The sequence below is a fragment of the Pempheris klunzingeri genome, chromosome 17, assembly GCF_042242105.1.
Source record: "Pempheris klunzingeri isolate RE-2024b chromosome 17, fPemKlu1.hap1, whole genome shotgun sequence".
In the NCBI taxonomy this organism is placed as follows: Eukaryota; Metazoa; Chordata; class Actinopteri; order Acropomatiformes; family Pempheridae; genus Pempheris; species Pempheris klunzingeri.
Window position 1 is genome coordinate 17,157,491 of NC_092028.1, and position 17,438 is coordinate 17,174,928.

The following is a 17,438-nucleotide window of genomic DNA, read 5'->3' on the forward strand; positions in this document are numbered from 1 at the left end:
ACTCTGATAGTCACACAGACTATATATACTGAGGCAGGAAGGTTAAAGGGCATGCAGAGCGGAGAGGAGGAGCGCAGAGGGGGTCAGCTGGTGGAGGGGCTGAGATCTGTGTGGCCGAGGTGTTGCAGTAGTCATTGCATGCCACGGGGGTCTACGTATACAAGCAGCTGATCTCCTTTTAGGAGAGGCTGCAGCTTGGGCCCCAGCATCAGTGCACCAAGACCTGACTGTATTTCTCACTGACCATAATTTTACAAAATTTGTTTTTTCAGAGTCTGAGAATAGGTATATGTTTTAAAAGAAATTACTCTTCTAAGAATAGGACATTTTACTGTGACTTAAAAGGCAAACTAGTTTAAGATCAGCAGTCTAATATGACTCTGAGGGGATTAGCATTAAAGGAAAAGTTCTACATTTTTTTCTACAAGAGTTAGATGAATACATTGACACCGCTCAGTAAGTATGAAGCAAGAACCTGTTGATGTAGCAAGTAAACAGACGCGACATGAGGGGAATTAATGAACTTCAGAGGTGTTGCTTTAGGCAGATTTGGAGAGATGGAGAAATGGTCCTATTTTCATCTTTTCTATAAATCATCTCATCTAACTTTTCATTTAACTCTCACCAAGAGAGTGAATAAATGTATTTCCCCAAATGATGACCTATTCCTTTAACATGCATTCAAGAGTAAATAGGCCAGACAATGAACACTGCCTGCCTCTAAGTCATCATTATTCAGAGCTCAACACAGTACAACTTAAGACAGCACATGCAAAGAGACAAAGCAGACAAATGAAGACATAATCATCAATTTGACAGCACCTGCAGCAAAATAATGCTGCAAAAGTAAAAAAAAACAAAACTATGGAAGCCCTGTGAGGCAAATGAGAATTAAGAAACACTTGATCCATCTTCTAAATCTGATCTAGATTGCTTCCTCTACTGTGCTTATGACTTAAGAACAGGTGATACAAAAGGTTTTTCCCATTATAATATTCAAAGTTCTTTAGTTTTTTTTATTGTGAAAACCACATATTTGTTATTGTAACAGAAGAAGCAAGGGACTGATTCATCAACACTGTGATCAGTAGCCAAAAGCTGTATCAACAAAACTAAACAACTGTTAAGAGCAGGTATAGTGGTGCCCTCTTGTTTAGCTAACCTGCCACTGGCTGCATATTGACAGATAGGAGAGGTGTATCGATCTTCTCATCTGACTCTCGGCAAGAAAATTGTGAAAATTGTCAGGCTACAGAATTCCTCTACTTGCCTCAGTTAAACAGACTAAAAAGGCACATGGCCTTCCTCTAAATTAATGCTGAAAAAAATAAATCAAGAATCGTTCACAATGAGCAGCTGTGGTTGCTTTGCCTCCCAACGAATGATCAAATGACTGCAACAACTTTACTGCCTTTCACTTCACAAATTCTTTGCAGCAAATGTGCTTCAAGTAAATGAGGGTTTTACTGGCACTGGAGGGAGCTGTCAACCCCTTTTTCTAGTAAGGAGGACACAATGCTTACTTGGCTGCCACGGTGGGAAGTAATCATCTGTGAGCATAAGACTGTGTGTGAGAGAGAGGGAGGGATGAGAGCTGAGGAGAGGGTATGTCTGGAACATAAAGACCCCTGAGTCAACCTAGAATCCCTAACACAGCTAGACGCTAGGCGGATTACAGCTTTATCACACTCAAGCAGACACACTGCGCTGAACATAATCTCACAATTCGTCGGGAATCAACATCTCAACTGTAAATTAATCCCCAAATATGGCAGGAGTTTCTTACTCGAGCATGTCCATCCTAAATGACTTGGGAAGCGTGTCCAAACAATACAGCATTTTCATTTTGGTGGGTAAAACTGCCTTAACGCCAAGGAACTTCATTCATGCCGGGATATGGCTGAGAGGCATGATGAATTTGTTTATGAGAAAATCTGTGCTTTTGAGGAGCTTTTATAGATTCTAGTCTTCGACGAAACAAGTGTTCCTCTGATATGTTGGGTTTTATGTTGCTATCACTGGCAGTGGAAAATAATGGCATGTAAACAGCTATCAGTAATGACTGGTAGAAACTGCTGGCAGTGCGATTCAGGGTTCCTCCCACAGTCTAAAGACATGCAGGTTTGGTTAACTGGTGATACTAAATTGTCTTTAGGTGTGAATGTCCTTATATGTGTCACCTGGGATTGGCTCGAGCCCCCTGAAGTCCTTAAAAATAAGCAGTGCAGATAATGGATGGATGGTGGAAACTGGCTTAGAAGTTTTTGCATCTTAGTGAGGAATATTGAGGCATATTCTTAAACTACAAATGCCTCATAGTTCCATTTATATTAAACCACACCTTACCATATTTTATATATAGATATTTCAAATTTCTTTACTCACCTACCTGTAAATTTTATGTACCTGCATAAAGTGGTTTCAAAGTCTTCTCCACACTGCTGCGCTTAAAAACGTTTATAATTTATTTGACCTAAAACAAGTAACTTTGTCTAGTAAATATATAATAGAAGCACACTGAGACTAGAAAAAATAGCCAAGTCAGCCCCTGTAGTCAGCCAGTAAAATACTAAGGAAACGACCCTAGTGTCTGCAGTGGTAGCTACACCTGCTGATGGAGGGTTTGAATGCTGTTAATGAATGTCATTATGTTAATTAAAATTTCAACTACAGGGTTTCCTCGTGTGGACGGTTACAGCACTATCTTGAATTTTGTAGTTGGTTTTCTATAAATGCAGGCACATGTGCATTTTGATCTACACAGTTCTAGTTTGAACAATATGTACATGACACTGATGTGCACCAGATTGTCTACCAAGCATTTACAATGCCCACTCACAGAAACTACACTGTAGCTTTGGACGTTTGTCTAAATGCTCTATTAATAACCTTACTAGCTCATATATCTGTGCCACAATTGAATCTGATATGAGTGCCAGTACACATTAATAATACAGTTAACTGTTGTGGCTTTTGACACCATCTGTCTACGTTTTACAGTTATTGGAAATTGCTACAACATATTTAAAATTGAGTCACTGCGGACACAAAAATCAGAGGTATTTCTGAACGAACGTGTGATGGTGTGAACAAGGGGCTTGGAATGAATGAATGGATGTCAGGGGATGGTGGCAAGAGATGCCACCTACTGTCCCTGGTGTACGTTTTGTCACAGAGAAGGTGGTCGGTCTTAATTTAGCAATGAGCTGCTGAGCAGGAGAGGGAGGGGGACTTTAAAATCCTGTCCACCAATCAGGAATAGACACGTGCATCAGCTGTACTGCTTGAGTGACGGCCAATCAGAAGTGGAGTGGAGACAAATTCAGCCCATTGTGTCATTATTAGCGTTATAATAACTGTTAATTCCTCAGAAGTGTCAGTATTTAGCTTGAAATCCTTATGTTGAGGAACAAAAACAGAAAAGACACACACACAGAGCCCAATGCGTAAAAAACAAAGTACAAACTTTATTATTCTGTCTTTACAAAGGCACAAGCCTCTTTATCCCCGAAACATTTCTCTTAACAAAAACAAAATAGCTTCTTGATGAGCATATGCACAAACAGGTCTAACAAAAAAAAGTTACAGACAAAAGGAGAGGGAGAAGTAGGAGCTGTGAAATGTGAAGGGAGACGAGAGATACTGACAAAAGATGAAGACAGCAAAAACATTTTGGAAAAACAAAGACAAAGATGATGTGAGGGGCAAATGGGGTGTTGGAGGACTGGACATGGAGGGGAAGGGGGATACACAGCTGTGTGGTTATTACTCATAACCTCAAGAGCTTCAGCTGAGGAGATGCCCCTTTATGCAAAAAAAAAGAGGCGGACTCCAGTATAGTACAGTAAGTGCTTTGTAATCTTAACCCCCATTTAATGATCCCCAGGCCCACCCCACTCATCCGACAATCTGATATGTCCACGTAACATTTCCTAAACACACAGAACAGAGCGTAAAACACAGATGGAAATAAAACTGTTGTGGAATTCAGCAGAAAACTATCAAACGCTGATACTCAAAAGGAAAAAGCGACGGCTCCACAAAGAGCAGAGCCTGTTTTCGATATCCAGGAATCCCCTTCCTATAGTGATAAGTACTGGGACAATGTCCCATGATTTAATTTGACAGATGCGTCGGTGCAGCTGACATCAATATCTTTTTAAAGGGCAAAGCCATGACACAGATCATGATAGATGAGGTGTGTTTAATTGAACACATTATCTGTCCAGCAGTTCAAAGCTCCATCTATGCATTGATGCAGGGGATTCTAATTATGAGTTTGTCACTAAATGCAATTATAAAATTGCAGTGATGTGTCAAAAGCTCTGAATGTAGCTGTACTCTCCAAATATACAAGCTTTAACCTTGGAAAAGTAAGCTCATAGGGGGAAAAAAGAAAAATCTGTAAAATTTTATGGAATGTCAACATTACATTGTGGATTTTTTCCCCCACACATCTGGCTTTAATAGTGCAGGAGGAAGGGGCAAAACAGCTGCAAATCTACATGTAAATCAAACCAGAAGCCAGTATTCAGGTACAGTTTGAAGGTACATTTTGAAAAAATATCCGGAGTGCTTGAGTGTAACTCGTAAACCAGCAACCTGTTCATTTTTGAGGCAAACATAACAAAACAAATATAAGTGAAATAGACAAGATAACTGGGAATATATGTTCTAACACACCCTGGGTGTTCAAACAGCCCAGCTCAAGTGTTCAGGTACGTCTCTCAGACCCGAGGGATGTGTTAAGGCTGGCTTCACAGTGCCTCCCTGCACCCACGGCCGATTAGTAAGGCAAGCTGCTGCCTCTCTCAGCTACATGTCTTCATGTCTGCCCTTCAACCCACAGTTCCAGGCAAAAGAAAACAAAAACACAATTAAAGTATGATCTAAGTAGAAACACGTAAATAGCATGGCACACTAAACAGTGCACAAAAGGACAAGTGATCTATGTAAGGAAATGCATAGAGCATGTGTGGTCGGCCCATTCCACTCCATGGCGCATTCACACAATTTCACTGGGCATTTTCCTCGTAATCTGCAGTATACTCTGCTCCGATACATGTCCCAACATTTGGGACGTCTATCAGGGCTGTCAAGGGCTGAGTAAAACCAGCCTTTAAGATTGAGCTAACAAATGATTGTATGTCAGTCGTATTTGTATGTGTGAGTGCTGTGCGCACATACACGTGTGCCTTAATTTCAAGGCATAAGCGGTGCTCTTTCAGACTGCCAGAGTCTGGGCCACCGTTACGCCCTGTTGATTCAAAACATTAAAAAGGGACACACACAGATACACACAAACACACACACACACCTACCAGTGGAAATCACTCAAGAGTGCCCACAGGTTAGCTTATTTAACAAGCCAGGTGCCTTTATATTCCTTAGGGGATGGTGTCAAGACATGTCAAAGCACTGATTTTTTTTTTTTTTTTCCTTTTTTGTCAGGCCATGAGTAAAAAGAACATGCCAAATACATATGTGGGATTACTGGGAACCCAGCCCAGTACAAACGAACAAACAGAACAAAAAAAAGAATAGAGTTGTTAACCAGTAAGCGCAATCTTTCCTCCCGAGTCTCTCCTCATTTCCTGTGAGCACTGGTCAGCCATGAAAACAGCTTTTTTTTTTTTTTTTTTTGCAGTACAATCACTTTAACTTTCTGGCTGAGCCTCAGAGACACAAAACATGAAAAAGTAGACTCCACAAAAGTAAAACAACGTATTCTTCCATCCAGAAGCCTAAAAAGGTGGAACTTTGAGACAGTGCTGTTAGCTCACAGTGTCTCTCCAAACAGCTCAGAGAAGGAGGTTTAAAGGATGTTCATCTTAAACGGAGATGCTCTGGTGCTGGGTGGTGATTATGACGCCACTGCTGGCCTCTTCATCGACTTTGTCTCCTTTTCAGTCACATGGCTTCAGTGCCGAATACAGACAACAGTCCCGATGATTAATGGTGATCAGACATTCAAAATTCTAGTATCCATTATGGCGGAGCATTTATATATCAGTCAGTGAAGTAGTTGCTCTACTAACCTTTCTACAGACTAATGGACAAGCATGGGTTTGAATGTGTGAGTGAGAAAGCAGAGGGCTAGAGATAAGCAGAGAAAGGACGCAGAAGAGACTACATGTGTGAGTGTCTAAGTGTAAACCTATTCGGGCTGCCTAACACGATACAACATGTAAGAGTGTGTCCTGAAAAGGAAAAAAAACAAAAAACGAGTGCTTTAATCTGTCTACCAGCCCTATTATTGTCCACTGAACATGAGTGCTATGTTTTGGTAGCCTCCTGTAGCCCCGGTCTGCTTGGGCCTTTTGTATGCAGGTGTGTGTGTGTGTATGTGTGTGTGTGTGTGTGAGAGAGTGTACAGCGTGCGAGACATCGGGGATGAACTCAGGGCAGTGAACAGTCGTCAGGCCCGTCGCTGTTTGAGGCTGTGTCAGAGCCCGCCGCGTCGGAAAGGACGCGACCTGAAGTGACGATGACCGCCCTCCGCTGCTCTTCCTCGCCGGCGGTACCCTTCCCCTGGGTGCCCTCAATGTGCTGGATTGCCTGGAAAGATGGGGAGAGACAAGTGATGTCAGCGACAATAGCGCCCTCTGGTGTTCATCATATCTGAAAACCTTTCCAACCACAAGTGGTCCAAAAGTCTATTCTTACTTGAACAATGGTGTCCAGGTTCTGCCGAGATGTGGACACTGTATTGATAACTGATGCTGGGCCCATGGTTACCACGGTGACATGATGGGGCTGAGCGGGCTGGACAGGAGCAGGGACGATCACTGTGGCATGGTGTGTAGGTACAGGGGGGGTAGCCGGGGCCAAAACCTGGTAGAACGGAGCACTCATTATACCTTATGCTCATGTCACCACTAGATTCTAGCAGTGAAATAGCATTGAAAGTTATGTTGACTGGTGAGCACAGTCATATAATAATGCACATACAGTTTATAAATACAAACACGCTGACAACAGTGCATATTCACATACGCAGGCACTAATGGCTGCTACTGCATCCTGAATATTAACCAGGCCAGATGTTAGGAGTCTCTCATCAGCCTAATTTCCTCGTGTCCTTGCGTTTGGGGGAATCTTTTTCTCGCTGTGTTTTGAGCTGCCTCAAAACAAATCAAGCTTATTGGGGAGCTAGTTAGGCTTCTCCTGAAATGGTGCATGTTAGAGACGCTCAGAGTTCTCATGAGAGCGCCACTCACGGTTGGTGCTTCAGATCAATGTGAGCGCACAGTGGAACAAACAAAAAAAAAAAAAAGGCGCCCTAGATCTGTGAGGCCAGCCAATCTGCTGTTGCCCAACTCACAATTTAAATGTTCATGAAAGGCTGCTTATTTCAATGAATTATTCCCCTATATGGAATATAACAGCTTTTCCCAGCTCTTGTAGCCACATCTTAAAGTCTGGTGTTTGCAGTGCTGTGCTGTGCTGTTTAACGCCTTCTAATTGTGAGATGCAGTTGGAAGCTGTGGAAAAAGTTACTAAGAGGACGTTGACCTTGAGTGGACCGTCGATTGACACTTTTTATCTGATTTCCCTTCAATGTTTCTGATGAAAACTGGAAGATAGAATTCCTTAAAATGTGATATTAAAGCACACGAAGCTTTTAGTTTTCATGGGGCTGTGATTGTGCCAAAAAAGAAGATACATTTCATTGTATTTCCAGTCATTTTCGGATGCTGAGCAAATTTTGCCAATTCACAGCGATATTGATTTTAGGTCACATCACTCAGCACTGCTTGGAGTCAAAAAGTGTCATATGACTAATGCAGATTGTATCAATCATCTTTCACGACCAGCGGCCAGCTGCCACAAGTAGCGGATGGGCAGACAGCACATGCCCATTGATTTGGCATCGTGTTCAGTTAGGGTTAGCCTGCAGAAACAGGATACTGCGGCTGTCAGGGCAGGAGACAGGCGCAGCAGAAAGATGTGTGAGCTGCTCATTTAGCACACTGTAAATGTGTCTTAGCTGTTGACAGCTCTAACTCTGGACATGGAAGAGACTGTCAGTGTGCCGTCTGCTGTACACTGTGAGATTAGTTCAGGTGTGTGTTTGTGTGCGTTTCAGAATGCAATATGCTTCAACATGATGGACTCAGATTTTACAGCAACACACACAGGAGGGAGGAGGGGGATTTGGTGCCAGCTGCCTGAAGAATTTAGGCTAATAAGCCTGAAATAAACACTGGTTTTCAAAATATACTGAGCTGAAAAATGGTTTGTCTGCATGTCAAATTCAAAATCTTACTGTTGAAAAACCTCTCTATATGTTGCAAGGCAGATATGCAGAGCGGCAACAGGAAACTCAGACAAGTAGAAATTATAATGTAGCACACAATATCCAAACTTATTTTAGATACAAGTTTATCAAAAAGCCAAAGAGATTGTTTAGTTTAGATAGAAAACTATCTCGCATGATCGTCATCAAATGAGCCTTCGTCCACAGACAATCTGTAGGTCTGTGTCTAAAGCACATATGAGAAGACAATGAGAAAACTTAAAAGGTCCAAATTGTATCAAAGCGTGAAATGTTTCTACTGAATTTTGTTTGAAAAAAAAAAAAAAAAAAAAAAAAAAAAGGAACATTTATCGGCACGTGATTCTGATAAGGACTCCACTGTTTATGTGTGAGTCACGCTCATATGCAAATGTGTCCAACCTGTGGGCTGTGGGCTGGAGTCAGGTCCCTCTCCAGCTGCTTGTGCTGCTGCAGATGAACAACGCTCTGTGTTTGGGCCTGCTGATCCTGGACCTGCAGGGCGATGGCCTTCAGTTTCTCTGGGTACAACTGGGCATCCAGGGAACGCATCTGACACACAGAGCACGGGGGGGTAAAAGAGCAAGTTAGCAACTCAAAACTATGTTAATCATTGTGTCTGACGTAAATGTTGCTGTTGACCCTTACCTGATCTTCCAGCATCATTCTGACCGAACGCTCCTTCTCCAGCTGCTGCCTTAACTCAATCATCTCCCTCCTCAAGTCCTCAGTCTTCTCCTCCTCCAGGATGTCTGGTGAGCCAATCCCTTCATCTTTCTCCTCTGCGCGCCTCCTCTTGGGGGAGGAACCACTTAACTCCTAAGGAGAGCAAACAGAAATTGGATATCTGTTTTAGATTAATACTAAAACCGATGATGCAGACAGATAGGAAAGCCTGGCTTTGTTCACAGTTTCAGGTCTGGCACGGCGACGCTTTACTTGTATGATTCGTTTGAGCTGACTGTTCTGCTGCAATAGCCGCGTCTTCTCCTGCTCCAAAGTGAAAATGTACTCGGCTGTCTGTTGCAGGATGGCAGCCTGGGGAAAAGAGGAGAGGAACAGTGTCTCAGGTTTGTTATGAAGGTGAGTTCAGACCCTCGCAGCTACATCGAACTCATCATCTCTTTGTGACCCACCTTGCTGAGCTTCTCTCCATCGCTGTGTGGGATGAGTGTTTTAAGTGACTGGAACCCAGAATTGATACTCTGCATACGCCGACGCTCGTTGCTGTTGGCAATCTCTCTGCGAATTCGCCTCTCTTGGTCCCGCGCTGTTTCTGGGGTCAGAGGAATGTTGGCCAAACTAGGGGGAGGGCAGGAGGGGGACATAGCAAAAAGTTGGACATAGGAAGAAGTTACTACAAGCATTATTTTTCAGCAATATCTTTATAAGAGAGCTAGAACCATGCAAAATGTTGCACAATCATATTTTTTTTCCTACAAGTGAGTCATTCAATGAAATAAAACCAAAACATCCCAGCTGATAACATGTCTTATGACGTCATCTGTTGATGCTGTTGGGGTTTGTTTGTAATGAGGTTGCAGCTGAATTAGACTCTGCACGGCTCAACACAACCACTAGTAAGTGAGTAAAGGTGAGATTTTCTTATACAATTTGAAACAACTGACCATTTAACATATATATTTAGCATCACGTCAGCATCAAACAGCTCTCAGAGTGGGACTGTGTCCTGCCATTGACGCAGTGCCACACATGGTCGGTACAGTGGTGTCATGGCTGGTAACTCCAGCTGACAGTTTCAGGGATTTTTCTGTTGATACGTGGTGAAAAGACACAATATACCATATGCTGTACTTCAGTTAAGGGGAAATTCTGGGCAAACTTCCTCTAACATCCTCTGTATCGAGCTCAGTATCTCTGGGACCCTCTCTGGCCAAGCTCTTATCTGTACTGACTCAGCTGCCCCAGTGCAAACACTGGGAACAATTGTGCAGCCACAGATGAGAAAAGGAGTGTGTGTGCACACATTAACACACACACACACACACACCACACACACCACACACACGCACACACACACAGCAGCAGCATGTCCAACAAACACATCGACTGCCAAAACATGACCAACTGGGCTTGGACTTCATATCACACAAACACAAACCACTACAGAGGGACCAACCAGGTCCCAATTAGAGTGGATTAAAGCTTCAAACCAAAAGGTTAAATAGCAGGAAACTGAACAGAGCTGAGCCGATTGGCTAATTAATTGATCAATGGCTCATATCAGAAAACTATTCCACAAGTTAATTGATAGTCGATACATTCTAAGTCATTTTTCAAGCAAAATTACCAAAGATTTGATAGCACTAGTTTCTCATGAGGCAATTTTCTGGTTTCCTCATCTTAGTGAATCAAATAATGATATCATATATAGTATCATATGACAACAACAATAATAATAATAATCATCGTCATCATAATAATACAGCATATTAATCAATCATGAAAACAATCGACAATTGACAAAACACACTTGGACTTTATGTTCATTAAACAATTACAATCAATATTAACACAGCTGTTTGTGCTTTTATTTATTATGCATGCAGGTATTCTTCTGATAGTTCTATAGGCTGGCTTACATGATGGGACTCCGTGATTTCTCTTCCTATTTGCACTGATTTTTATTCTAACACGCGTTTGAAGTAAGTCTGGCTGAAACTGGGGGTGCATTTTCCTCTAATTCTGCAATTCTCTGCAGACTCAATGACGATTAAAAAAAGGACTACATTTCCCAAACTGTGCGCCGCGCGTCACCACCAGTAGTCAGCACTAACAGCAGCAGATCCCTCCGCCTCCCTCCTCACACAGGGCTGCGGACGTATCGCAGGGCCTTCCGCGACATACACACCCCCTTATTAATAACACCACTTTTAATTTTCCTGCCTCCCCGCGAACGCCAAATGTTCCTCTGCCGGACACATCATGGGAAATGTATTCATGGCAGTCAAAATGAGCCCCCTTCGTGGCCACAGTGGCACAGATCACCTCCGTGCTCCAAGCAGACTTTTCATGTCCTCCGCCATTATAACAATGCGGCAGGCAGCATGGCAGAGGTGCGGGATGAAAAGACGCAGAGGAGGCGACTCGCCTGCGCGTAAAAGACGCACGGAGACGCCTTTAAAACTGTCGCCGCGTCGAATGGGGGCGATTTTGACAGCGGCAGGACATTTTCAGGTTAGAAGTTAGCGAAAACAGGGGCCCCCATAAACAGGAAACACACGCCAGACCCCCTCATCACTTGAAGCGCAAGCCACAAGCATGGCCGCACAACCCACAATAACTTCGGATCGCTCTGAGCGAAATCTGCAACCTCCACGGTGCGTGCGGGGAAAATAGACCCTTACGCACAGTGTGACACTCTTCCTCTCATTACCTACCCCCTTTTTTACCCATATCACAGCACCTATAGGGGACACTGGGGGGTAATTTGAGGATAAATAGAGCGGGGGTGCGCTCTGGAGCGGTGTAGCAGCGTGGTGTGCACGGAACCACGTGGTTTATGTTTGTTAGCCACAAAATGCACCGATTTCGCGGACAAATGTGCCAAATAACACCACGGGGAGGATGCTGCAGTCCGAGCTGGAGCCCCCACATGTTCGCCCGCAATATAATCTCAGTGTTTGGGGATAATTGACGCCCGCAGCTCCCCGTGAGCGGGTCGTGTACACAATAACAGATCAGATCAAGCATGTTGCCTCAGCGCCGTCGCTAAGTGCGCGTACTCCAAACAGATGACTTCTAATAATAATACTGATGATAATAACACACGGCGTGCTGGGTGAGCCGCCTGTATACATACCTACAAAGACCCCCAATCACTTCTTTCTCCGTTTTCCTGAAATGTTGCAAAGAGGGCACCTTCTGAGCTGGTACCATGAAATACTCCATGCTCGCCTCTCGCCAGTTTGGTCCCCCCCCCCAAAAAAAATAACCCACACACCAAACAGTCTCCGTGGAATAAAAGAAAAATTATGAAGATAGAGAGCAAAAAAATCCCGTGATCGGACGCGGGGTGAATCCTCAAAGAAGATATAAATCCCTCGTCTGTGTAATGTAGTAGTTTGAGGCTGCTGAGAGTTGTAATGTTACTCGACTTCCAGCTGATGGGGTTCCCTCGTTGTGTGTGGCGCTCTACCTCTCTCTCTCTCTTTCTCCCTCCCTCCCCTTTGCTTTCTCTCTCTCTCTCTCTCTCTCTCTCTCTCTCTCTCTCTCTGCACAACCGTGTGTGTGTGTGTGTGTGTGTGCAGCTGATCGGATGGCTTTCAAGGCGGGAAACAGCTGGTAGGAGTCACACTGCACTACCAAAAAGCCTCCTTCCGCAGAGACGGGGGACTGCATGTAAACAAAGGACTATTTAGCGCAGAAACACACGGGTGAGACTGCGCACGTGTGCAGGTGGAGGGGATTATGTGGCTTTAATTGGAGCCACAGCAAAAGAAATGACAGCTGATTTATTACACGAGTCAGTGGGTGATTATCACGATGCATCAGCCAAAAAAAAAAAAAACTCCCCTTCCTCATTCTTGCTTTACTAAAATGATCACTTTTTCATAGAGCGCGTTTAATACGAACCCAGCGGATGCACATTTAAAAAAAAAAAAAGGAGGAAACAGGTAACTAAAGGCGCCTGGAGTGATTTTAAAACATCCTTTACAAGCAATATCACAAACGCACGTCGCTCCACCACAGCCAGAAGACTGACTTGGTGGATAAGGAGCGCGCTACTACAGGGGCGGACGCTCACAACAGCTGCGATAAGCGAACAAGAGGGATCAGCTGACGAGTTGGCAGAGCCGCACGGCAACAGCGCACCGGGGAGGGCTTTCAGGGACAGGCCGCTGGCTAACACCCAGCGGCTGGAGGCGTGCGGCGTTCACCATTTTGGGGCCGCATGAGAGGATGGAGTAAAGTAACCTGATTTAATTGGGTTATTAGACGCCGCGAAAGCGACAGCAGCCATAAACTAGGAGCTCCGACTGTGTTGTTGCTGCACCCGGAAATGTGGAAAGCTGCAGCAGAGTCTTTGCATGTGAGCTTTTATCAATTAGTCTGCTTCTTATGAATGATCCTCATGCGAGAAACTACATGTAAACTTTCTGACATGTTATAAATGATGTCATCCAGTTTACAACTTAACATTTTCTTACATTTTTCTTTTTGCTTATTTGTTTGCACTTTAACTTTCTATGCTGCTACTGTAACACCAGATTTTCCTCCCGGGGATCAATAACATATTTCTATCCATCTCCCAAGAGTTCTAGTTCTTAGTTCCAGGCTAATAACAGAAACACTGACCAGGTGAATGGAGTCAAAAATATTGAACTTATCAAACTTTCTCAGCTGATGACTTATTCTGCATGATTTTTTGTCTTCCAAGTTTTCTGACATGTTTACATATGACATGAGGCTTTATTCAATCCAATCGTTTTATTGTCATATGTACAAATAAAAACAAGTTTCACCCCACAATGAAATTCTTGCTTTGCCCCTTCGCCTTCACTGTCGCTTCAGGATTAAAGAAAAATGGATAAATAGATAAATAAACTGTAGCTATACAGAAAAAAATAGAGTTGTACAGTGAAAATACAGTTGAAGTGGTATATACAATTCAAGAAGTAATTTCACACTGGTATGTCTGTTGCATTACCTAATTAAATATGGACTAATTTGCATACATAATCAAGAACATATTATCTGAGCATTGGATGAAGCCATGTTCAAAATTCTTCTTTCAATTTGGTGACATAATAGAGCCAAAGGTTTTTACAGAGGTAGTTTTGCACATTACACAAAAACAAAGTGGTTCTTTGGCTCATATCACTTTTTGTGCTGTATAGTTCCTATCTTCAAAGGTGCTAGATCACACCAATCAAATGTCAAATGAAAACCTTTCACCAACTACACTAAGCTGAAGAACCCCTGCAGAGCCTCTGTAGGACCACAAAGGGGCTGGACAGGTTCTGGACAGCAGTGGTGTTATATAGCACTTCGACCACTCCAAGGAACGACTGAAGACCCAACAGTTTTTCTGTGTGGATATCTTTTTTCAGTCACTCCATAAACCAGAAAATAGTGTCAACAGTTGTAAAGAAAAAATAATTTTTTTCGCCATGTTTTTAGGAATGAAATGTAAATCTGTAAATCTGTAAACCAGGCTAGGAATGACCCCTGTGTAAAACCCCACAGAATATAGAGAGAAACAAAACCAGAAGGTTTTATTCCTATCAACTATATAAAGGAGGACATTTCTGGGATAAAACTCATTTTGAGAAAACAACATTTTAAAGGTAGTCTGAAAAAAGACAAGTTATGAAAGCAAAATAACCCAAAATCTTAAAATATGACCAGGAAAGAACAATGTTTTTGCTTGCAGCGTCTCATTTAAATCACCTGTTGCAATGGCCACCACATATCTATAAAATACTTTGGACTAAAATTCAACTAATCAAACCTACAGACTTTATTTAGCCTAAATTCATTAACATAATTGTTTAGCCTTCAGATTACTTATTATTTATTACAAGTTGTCATATGTCTCACTATTCTTCAGCCAATGCAGATTTCAGCCTGCAGCCAATAAAAAGCAGCTGTGATCAAATCCAGAACACAAGTGAAATATTTAAACCCTTGAAATGTGATGAAAACGAATCATAAACTACAGAATACCACATTTGGAGTGTCGACCCTGTCGTGGCACATTTCACATGTCCATACATTTGATCTTTATTTTTGAAATAATGAATTGTAATAGAATTCTTTCCTTAATCAGAATAGAAATATAAGATTTAGCACATCAGTTCTTCCTAATGAATAAAATCTCTGAGGGCTTCTGGGAGAATGAAATCATCTGCCAGGCTGTTTTATGCCCTCTAGTGGTGGCACTGTGAAAAGGCAAAGAGGCTTCTGAAGCACAGTTTTGCACCCCAGCTGCACAAAAACACTGGGAGCCAAACCAGAAACAGAAAAATGACAAACAATAACTGTCTGTCACAAATGCAACATCAGTTTAGTCCAAATGGCACCTATCTCTGCAAGTTGCCTTAAAAACATCTGGAGATGATTCACCTGAAAACTGCATTAATAAACAGGAGCAACAAAGCTGAAAAGGACTTTAGTAGATTTCACCGCACCCCAGATTTCTAAAAGTTATTCTTAATTTCTACTCTTTTTTTTTTTGGAGTGAAAGAGATTGACAGGATATTTGAACAACTCAATAAATTGAATCAACACCCCTGAAGATCCCAATAAAAACAGAACATTATGAGCCTTTCATTACCACATTATGTTGTAATGAAGCCGTTATGGACATTTTGTGTCATTTAGACTGATATAGTGCTAATAAAGCTAACACGCCGCATAATTACATTTTACCACCTATTTTGCTTTTAGATTTTATAGAAATATAAAGGTTAGATATTTGAAATGTAATATTTAGCCTTTAAATGGAAAATGCTACAATTTTACTTTTTTCCCCTTGAGCTATTCAAGAAGTGGGCCTACTCAGCTGTTTTTCCAATAATTGTAATCTGATCAGAAGAATATTGTGGGAAACTAACAGGAATATGAGAAACTTTAAAAATCAGTTCTGGGATTTTATAGAGGGGGCAAAGCCTTTAGTAAATAGTGGAAGAGAATCAATTAATGACATGATATCAGATATTTTAGAGAGGCGTGATATTAGTGGTTTTATCATCTTTGCTGTAAAAACACAATTTCCAAATGACAAAAACTTACATATTTCCCCTCACTATTTGCAGGTCTTATTTATCTGGCCAAAGAATGCAGTAAATGACAGCAGCATACGGCCAAATATGCAAAACACAGGCGAGCCAGTGCATGTACTCAAGTACTGCATTTCACTTCAATTCTGAGATACCTGTACCTCACTGACGTACAGGGCTCTCTTCATTAATCTATCACTTAATCAGTTGGTCTATTTAACAGGAGAAAGTGGTGAAAAACTCCAGTTAGAAATGTCCTAAAGCTCAAAAGGACATTCTTAAATAATTAGTTTAATCCAAACAAGAGTCTACAACCCAAAGAAGTTCAGTTTACTGTCACATAAAACAGCAAATCCTCACATCAAACTTATCAAAATAGTTGGTGCTGAATTATCTTCTGATGATCTGATGAACTGACTCAGCTTTACTTACTGGAGTATTTTAGAGCACTTTATGTTCTCCTTTACACTTCAGAGGTAAAAATATTGTATTGAACAAAACATACAATCTCCTTGTAAAATATGATGCATTGTTATATCTTCTGTGCCTCTGTGAGAACACCAATAATTCAATGGCAGCGTTGCTACAGAGTATTTTCACATTGTGGTTCAGCCGTTATCATCTTAGCACAGGGACTGATTACTGATTTAATCAGGTTTAATACATCTGTGAAGGAGGCGTCTTCTTCCTGCACCTGAAAACGTGCACACAGCCACAGGTGGCTCATAACACGAGGCTTCAACACATCAATAATACATCAGTATCTGCACCATAAAAGTTTGTTATTTCTGTGACTCACCCGTACACGCTTCCCTTCTAATCAACTACATGAGCACCTTTTCTTGCTTTATTTCTGTTTTATATGTGATGTATTGCATTTACCCTTTCATTGCTATCATACTTTATTGCCTCATATTCTTTTTTTGTATTTTTCTTTTCTACATATAGACCTTTATTTCTATCTATATTTTCCTTTTATATACATCTTTCTGTGAGTGAGCTCCCAGGAAAAGATTTTCACATGAGTGTACTGATCCACACTGGTGACAATAAACATCTTGAATCTTGAGGTATAACAGAAAATACTGTGAGTAAAGACAAATCATTTCACTATGATTTACATTTTTTTGAGTGTTTGTTTGTTTTGTTTTTTTAAATGTTGTCTTTTTTTTGTTTTTTAACTTCTTGTCTTCCAGTTCATATTTGTTTGCAGCAAACAGCCCCCAGTGTTGTTTTGATTGTGTTTGATTTATGGGGGTGTGAATACAGACATTACCATTGTAGTTAAATCACAGGCTGCCTGGAAGTCAGAGCTCCCTGGTTATGTAACAGTGCTTTCACTGTTTATTGATGGCAGCCTGATGAGGCAGAGGAGGGGGTTCAGCATGAGAACAGAGATGTCTCCAAACCTCTGG

The 17,438-nt window shown here is 41.8% G+C and overlaps 1 protein-coding gene across 1 annotated transcript; it reads right to left on the reverse strand.

Annotated features, from left to right (window-relative positions):
• Positions 1 to 3,481: 3,481 nt before the first annotated feature.
• tfap4 (transcription factor AP-4 (activating enhancer binding protein 4)) lies at positions 3,482 to 12,450 on the reverse strand. The gene is made up of 7 exons (XM_070847300.1): positions 12,102 to 12,450; positions 9,415 to 9,580; positions 9,218 to 9,316; positions 8,927 to 9,097; positions 8,681 to 8,830; positions 6,667 to 6,834; positions 3,482 to 6,558 (listed from the first exon to the last, which is right to left on the reverse strand). Exons 1-7 carry the CDS (start codon positions 12,188 to 12,190, stop codon positions 6,400 to 6,402), a joined length of 1,002 nt encoding a protein of 333 aa, XP_070703401.1. The 5' UTR covers positions 12,191 to 12,450; the 3' UTR covers positions 3,482 to 6,399.
• Positions 12,451 to 17,438: the final 4,988 nt, after the last annotated feature.

Excerpts from the sequence above, each read along its gene's own strand:
- tfap4 (XM_070847300.1), bottom strand. The coding sequence starts at position 12,190 with ATGGAGTATTTCATGGTACCAGCTCAGAAGGTGCCCTCTTTGCAACAT. Across the intron at positions 6,835-8,680 it reads CTCCAGCCCACAGCCCACAG|GTTTTGGCCCCGGCTACCCC; the intron begins GTTGGACACATT and ends CCGTTCTACCAG. Across the intron at positions 6,559-6,666 it reads ACCTGGACACCATTGTTCAA|GCAATCCAGCACATTGAGGG; the intron begins GTAAGAATAGAC and ends CCATCTTTCCAG.